Below are 7796 nucleotides of genomic sequence, written 5' to 3'. Positions count from 1 at the left end.
TTTGGGTTGGGGTGGGGGGTGGTTGGGGGTGGGATTGTGGGATTGTGGGATGGGGTGCCATGGTTGAACTAATACATCTTGAGAAGACCAAGGCCTTTAGATGATCCACAATATATGGCGTTTTTCCATCCCATAACATTTCTAAGCTGTCTATCACAATGTATGAGTAGTGAGGGGTCCATGATCTGAAGTGGTGGCACTACTTTCTGGGGTTGGCTTGTCACTTTTTAACATATTTAAAATTTTGTGTTTTTGAGAAAATTGGTGTTTGTTTTCCTTCTACAGTGTGAAAAGTGTGGAAATTTCCACATTCTCCTATCTCATGGGATGGTCCAAAAATCTCAAATCATATGAATATTGCAACCATTAATTCAAGGGTGACATGGAAAATATGGCAGCTTCTAAAATGTGTTCTGAACAAGGGCCACATTTGGTATATAGCTTTTACCCTTTTTGAGCATCCTTCCACTTAGAGTTTGATGAAAGCATGTAGGAGGATTAGAATATTCACAAAAAAAAATACAAACATGAGATATTTTGGAGATATGGACAGCTAGCAATTGAAGATTCTTCTAGCCTTAATGTAGATAAGTCACTTAATGAGCTTATTTTATTGCAAATAAACCTTAGGTTGGGGCCTTAGGTTGGGTTATGTATGTGTTGGGCCTTTGATCCTATGAGTTTTCTTTGTAATGGGCCATTTTATGAGTAGAAAGTCGGAAAACGGGCTTTAATTCATTAGCTTAGTTAGAGTCCTGTTTTGAGTCTATTTCTTTGTTATTTCAGTTTTCTAGTTAGTTTAGGTTTCCCAGTTAGTTAGGGATTGGGTTAGGCCTTTCATTTTTAGTGTTTGAGTCAGTTTTGAGTCTTTTATATAAGTTTGTAATGGGCTACAACATGGAACACGAATTTATTAATGAAAAAAAAGATGGCTTATGCTGTTGTGCTGTGGGATGCAGTTGGGTGAGATGCCCATTCACTAGTTCTTCTTCCCCCTTCTCAACACTCCATCGAATTCTCTTCCTTTTCTTATTTTTCTTTTATTTTTTTGCTGTGAGAGAGTGTTTGAGAGCTAGAACCAAGCCTATTGGAGGACATCTTCTCTATTCAGCCAGAATTTCAGATCCTGCCTGGGATTTGGATCACTTGTAATTCTAGTTCTACATTATTAGTGAGCTAGAACCAAGCCTATTAGAGGACATCTTCTCTATTCAGCCAGAATTTCAGATCCTGCCTGGGATTTGGATCACTTGTAATTCTAGTTTTACATTATTAGTGTTTGCGAGCTAGAACCAAGCCTATTGGAGGACATCTTCTATATTTAGCCAGAATTTTAGATCCTGCCTCGGATTTGGATCACTTGTAATTCTAGTTTTACATTATTAGTGTTTGAGAGTTAGAACCAAGCCTATTGAAGGATATCTTCTCTATTCAGCCAGAATTTTAGATCCTACCTAGGATTAGGATCACTTGTGATTCTAGTTCTACATTAAGCCTTGGATAAGAAAGATCGGTTGGGAGTTCTAAAAGATTCACTTCAATATTTTGTTTCCTTTTTTTGTAATTGGTAACGTCTGCTCAAGTCCATAGACGAGCAAAAGTTTCTTGTCTTAGGAGTGCCAAAGTTGTTAGTTTCCTTTTCTCTTTTTTTACTTTCATTCTTTTTATTTTAATGCTCCATTCTAAAGCCTATATATTGTAATTGACCCAAGGGGTTTTATAACGATGGAGTCAAGGAAAAAGAGAGCTTTGGCTTGGAAGCTGTGGGAGGCAGTGGCAGTGAGAGGCCATGGGTGAGAGACCTGAGTCTGAGAGAGAATACCCTATCCCCCTTCCCTCCCCTCCCCTCCTCCTTATCCTATTTTCTCTATTTTTTATTGTCTTCTCAATTTCTTTTTCTTTGTTTTTAGGTGCTGGTTAGTAAAACTGCTGCTGTTCATTGAAGGACTTGCGATCCTCTTGTAGAGTTGGTTCTTGTGGAATTGGTCCTACATTAGAGTTGGTGGCATTTCCCCTCTTTTTTTTTGTGGGGGTGGGGGTGGGGGGGAGGGGAGGAGGTTGGGGGACAGGAGCAGAGTTACTTTGAAATTAGGTTGTCAATTGGTGAAGAGGGCTTAGGAACCCATATCACTTGGTTTCGAAGAACAAGAATACACCAGAGGTATCTATTGTGTGGTTTTCTGGCTATATCAACTATCATTTTAGCAGCAAGTTCACCTTATCTTGCCATGTGACTCATCTAATAAATGATTTTGTTTCCACCAATCAGAAGAAAATAAGGGAAATTTGTCCTCTGAATGTTGCTTACTCTCTTGCTGTTGCTTATTAAGTCAGCCACGACATGACATGGGGAAGGCCGAGACAGGGAGTTTGTGAATCTGCTTTTCAATGCGATAGCCCCAAGTTTGCAAAAAAGGAGATGGTCCCACCATTGTGAGCACTGTCCAAGTTATATATTCCACTTGGGAGTCATTTTGTTTTTCTTGTGATCATTTCTCCCCAATGATACAGAAGGTGCTTCTATCTTTTATGGGACATTAGCTTAACATTTCTAGGCTTGTGTCTTCTTACTGCCACTTGTCATGAAAAAATGAGACTGTTCAACCTGTTGGCACTTCGTACCTGGGAAATTCATAACCTTTTCAAACATAACCATATACCTGCAACCCAAGTAGGCCTGTCAACAGGTCAGATTATAATCTGAATCAGATCTGATTGATGTGGTTTAGGATTCACATTCGTCTCTATTCAGTGAAGGATCTACAATTATTAATCGAACCGAAATTCAGATCCTGAATCCTATTTTATTTGTATCTTTCAGATGACTTGAAATACTACTGAAGCTCCAATGCTTTATTTAGTCTCAATAGTATATTAAATCATCTGCATTTTCCTTTTTGTTATTTTTCTTCTCATCTTTTGATTTTCTTGATTCAAAGCTCTAATGATTGGGCCGATAAACAACATGGTTTTGAATACACTCTAAAAGGAATTATTGAAAATTATATATATATATATATATGTTAATTTATTTCTGGTTAATTAAAATGGTTCAAATTCAGATGTCCCTGCATCCATCCTAAACCCAAGGACCGAGTTATTATTCTATCATGTGATATCCGTAAAACAACATTGTGCTTTCTTTTCTTTTTGATTTAGTATACGAACCAAAGAATCCATTGGGTGAACCCTATACAACACCACCCCCCCACCCAAAAAAAAAAATTTAAATAAATAAATGAAGGAGTGGAAGTTGGCTTTCTGGTGTTCTTTCCAACTTTGCAACCATGGGTTCAGAGTCCTTTTGTCTGGTTCATCACATCTGATTGGTCCCTGTTGTAATGCAATTAATGTGTGAGATGAAGTGGTTCCCAAAGAAAAAGTATGATATTAAGAATATGCACAAAAATGTTGTGCTGGTTTCTTTTTGGTATTTTGCAATTAGGATGACCCAATTTCCAAATAAAATTTTAATTTGGATCTAAAAACTATGCATTGCAGTTATGGTTATAATGCCTGGTTACAAATCAAAGGGCACACATATCTTATTGGAAGATGAAGCCATGAGCGTGGATTTTGTTCTGGATCCCGAAGAAGAAATACAGATGCCGCTGCAGCCAAGAAGTAGTTGCAATTGCAGTTGCAACGATAATCAAAAACTTGAACTGTTGAAGATTTTTGGAAGGTCCTACCTTGAAATTTCTCTTGTTTTTGCTTTTATCTTGGCATTCCTGTGGTTTTTGTTGAAAAGGAAATCAATATTTAACCTCTTAAAACACAGAAAATTAGCTGGCCAGAAGAGGCCAGTTTCTGTATGAGTCTCATAATTTTGTCAGTTAATTTTGTATGTTGTATCTTTAGTAAGGCTTGTATTTACTTTCACTTGCTGGTTATGATGTTTTTTTGCTACTTTTGTTTCTATTTTTATAACGTTCCCTTCTAAAGCTTCCTGCGTGTTGAATAATTATCTGATCTGGGACCAGTTATGGGTTACTCAAAAGAGAGATTTCACTCATATTTGTGCAGTCTCTCCTTATTGCTTTCTATTTTTTTAGGAGCTATACCTGCCAGTCCTGCGCAGATGTAAAATGTGTAAAACAAAGCAAACCGCAAAAGATTGAAAATCTTGCCACAATACAAAAATCAAAATTCTTTTCGGTGAGCTCATATTAACCTGGTCAGCTTTCCTTGTTATCCTTTGGAGTGAGTTCATGGTAGAATTTTAAGCTGAGAAATAAACAGCCTAGGGAGATATGAGAATCTTCAGGGATTTCAAACATTTTGTTGCATTTAATTGATGCTGGTAAGTGCTAATAGAACTTCTTTCCATTACAACTCTAAGCTCCTTAGAGTGAGCTATTCTGTGTTCAAAGGAAAGGGACATCAATTTGGCACAAATAGATTCACTGCCACCACTGGTCCACCTAAAGGGCTTGCTTGTCATGACAGATCTGTCAATGTCTCCAAATTTGGTGCGTTCTGGATAAACTATAAAGTACTGTTTGAGATGCTAGTTATGCCATTCTCACATGAATCCCCCCGATCGTCTTCACCTAGGCTGTGTTTGGTATGCATTTTTAGAATAGATTCTAGATCTAGAGTGCAATCTAGGTGAATTTTGATTGATGCTAATGAACAAGGGGGAAGTGAAATAAGTATAGTAAGGAAGGCAAGAACATGTGATTGATGCATGGAGCTAGATTAAAGAAATAGCATAACATGATCTGGTCATGACCTTAGGTAGTTGGAATAAGACTAAGAATCAAGTTCATGACCTTGAAATTTAAGCTATTTTTTCAGAGATTTTAATATATCTACAAGAAGAATTATGAAATATGTTTACATTGGGTCAATAGCTATGAGCACTTCTGAAAAGAGTCTTTTGTAAATACAGTACTATCATCTATGATTCCTTCATTGATTATATTCTTCATATGATTTTGGCACCTTCCTCCTTGGAAGCCTATGCATCCATCCGACGCAGCAACAAGTCGAAATCATCTTCACTCTTGATAAGGCTTAGACGTGCATAGCGGCTTTCAGCTTCGAATAAGCGACCTGCTAGGCCAATGATACTTGCATTTCTGAGAACAGCAAGGCAGTCTAGGTCTTCCTCCCTCTCACTTTAACCATGCATAGGCTGCCATATTGATATGTGCAGCTCTTAGAATGCTACCACTTTCAGAACAGAATTTAGCAAATTAACATGAAAATCTACTTAAGAGAGTTGCAAATCCTTAACTGATCATAACATGTTGTACATTCCCTTTCCCCTCCTAGGGAATAAGCCAATAAGGGATCAATTTTAAACTTAATCTGTGTTTCCTAGTTACCATTACAGCAAAGTAGTACTAGTGGTAAAGAAGTGGAGAGATTCAAAGGACCTTAACTCCCAAGTAAGTTCAGAAAATGCCTAACTAAGATGGCATGGTTGAGGCCAAGAAAGAATTACCTGGAGAAGGTCCGGTGACTTTCTGAAAATAACTGCAATATTGAGTTTCTAGTTTCTGAATCGAGAAACGTCTTGATGCTGATAAGATCTTATTCAATCTTTCCCATCGTGTTTTCATTGTGTTGTATGCAAATTCAAAGATTTCTCTTCTCCTCCTTTCAAGACTACTTTCAGAAGCTTTAAAGCTCTTAGCTGAGTATCTTGAGAAACACCAATAGTGTTCAGGTTCAAATATGTTAAAATCCTTTGATAAACAGCCTCATCCTTTATCAGCGCCCACCTACAGATCAAAAGGCTTCCCATGTGATATTGATATAATATGTTGATTACTACTAGTAGTGGTATAGATTAAGCAGAAAGAACTGAATTGATAACTCAAAATAAATACCCAAATCTGCTACCAGCATGTCCAGTGATCTTAGACATAGTGAAGATCATGAGGTCTTCATCTGCAGGAGCTGGGATTGCAGAAAAATGAAGCCAATGGTATGCGTGATCATGAATTGTCTTGACAGATGGGCCTTTAAGAACTGACTTTGTAAGTCGGCCATCGGGATTGTTTGGTGAAGTCACAAATTCAATTATTTTCCTGGAGGATGTTGATGATGAGTTCTTCCACAGGGAAGTATTTCCTTCAAATTTGAAGTCCACAGAGTTAAAAAGTTTTGTCTGGAATTCATAAAGCTGCAATATACACACATGATCAGCTACTAACTACTATAGGTACTTGAAGCAGGTATCAAACAATGGAATCACTGTGATTTGATATGATTTCTATTTTAATTTGAGATTGATTTTCATGAAATAGTCGAAAAATAGATTTTCGGCCAATAAATTAAAATTGTGTGGTTGCATCAATCTGAAATATTTCAAGAATAAGAAATCCATTTGGAAATTCAATTTAGGAGAATAGATTCTCTATATTTCTTCGGAAGAGGGTGGTGGTGGTGGTGAGGCCATTACGGAAAAAAGAAGAAGAAGAAGAGTGTTGTCTTACTTTAAAATGAAATGCTTTTCCCATCAAATTAACCCTATGCTCATTAAAGAGCAAGAGAGAATGCAAAGCTTCTCACCAATTTCAAAATTAAACAAAAAAACTTTCAAAATAAAAATCACCCTATGAAATTAAAATAGAAATCATACCTAATTAGGCCCAAGTGTTTGAAAGAGTTGTAGAGCAAACCGGGTAGAAGGGGATGGTCGCAACGACAGTTGCAGGAGAGGGTGAACCCTGTTGGGAGAGGGCATAAACAGCTGCATTGAGTAGTTGAGTGGAACCAGCACCAAAAACTATGAACCTTCCTTCTGTAACTGCATTTCCAACCATGGCATGTAGTTGGAAAATAATGTTAGTGAGCTCCACTGAGATGAAGGAACTAGCGGTATCCACCATATTCCATCTTAAAACCAATTGGCTTAAAGTGAAATGGCCTCTTATGGTTCTTATACACGATCATCAAGTCACCCACAACTGAGGTGGGACTATTTCAATAGTCTATTACCCCCACATTCTCAGAGGATCCTCCCTTCTCCTGCTAAATCTTATCTTTTGTTAAGAGACAGTTAAAGAATCTTTAGGGGCAGAGAGGGAATATTACCTATCAGGGTGTACAGGACAGTCTGGTGAGACTTGAGAGCAATAGAGACCTCCATAGCATGATGAGTAGCACTCGCATGCAGGTTTCCCTTCTACCTCCAATCCATCTAAGAATGCCCGGCCGTGGCCGGAGCATGAAAGAGCTGCAACGGCTTCAGCCTCCACCGCTGCTTTACTGCTCCATGTCAGCGCCGGCGGCGAATGTTGGAGATAGATATTAAGGATTAAGAAGAGATTAAGAAGGATAGAAGAAGCCAGCCACACAACCCACTTCGTTCCATTAATCTTGACCATCTCTTCGTTCTTCTCTTTCTCTTTCCATGAACGAGGGGAGGAGGAGCCTTATTTGACAAAATGAGATTCCAAGTTCCCCACCGTCAACTTAAAGTAACACTGGCTCAGCAGTGACCTCAAACTAATCCCACGTACTGTCACCTTAAACGTAACACTAGCTCAGCAGTGACTCAGTGAGTCAGTGACCTTTAAATTTATCCGGGTCGGGCAAGATATCTTGGAATATTGATTGAATCGAGTGAAATGACCGAGCCCGATTCAATCTGTTTCGAATTGGCCTCTCCATACAGCTTTGATTGGGTTGCGAGTTCGATTGGGTTGTTAAAACAAGTTTGAATGTGGGTGGGAAACAACCAACCCGGATCCGACCCATATAGGGATAATTCTTGACTTTTGCATTCGTAAGATGATGTTGATTTTTGAGAAACAGACGAAATCCCTCTCATTTTCTCC

General features: G+C 38.3%; 1 protein-coding gene and 1 pseudogene across 3 annotated transcripts in view; one reads left to right on the top strand and one right to left on the bottom strand.

Moving 5' to 3' along the window:
- Positions 1-4015, top strand: part of LOC122074077 (carboxypeptidase SOL1) — a 24936-nt gene extending 20921 nt beyond the window's left edge. For 2 of the 3 annotated variants that reach the window (XM_042638899.1, XM_042638898.1), the window contains one exon: positions 3502-4015. In XM_042638899.1, coding sequence (XP_042494833.1) covers positions 3502-3818 — 317 coding nt within the window. In that variant the 3' untranslated portion in view covers positions 3819-4015. Of the gene's footprint in view, positions 1-2330; positions 2622-3501 lie in introns of those variants that run through there. The other variant, XM_042638900.1, reaches the window with a different exon arrangement.
- Positions 4016-4856: 841 nt separating this feature from the next.
- LOC122072930 lies at positions 4857-7380 on the bottom strand (annotated as a pseudogene).
- Positions 7381-7796: the final 416 nt, after the last annotated feature.

Source organism: Macadamia integrifolia, chromosome 3 (assembly GCF_013358625.1).
Source record: "Macadamia integrifolia cultivar HAES 741 chromosome 3, SCU_Mint_v3, whole genome shotgun sequence".
In the NCBI taxonomy this organism is placed as follows: Eukaryota; Viridiplantae; Streptophyta; class Magnoliopsida; order Proteales; family Proteaceae; genus Macadamia; species Macadamia integrifolia.
Note: the sequence above shows the minus strand (reverse complement) of the source record. Positions and strands in the feature narration are given on the sequence as shown.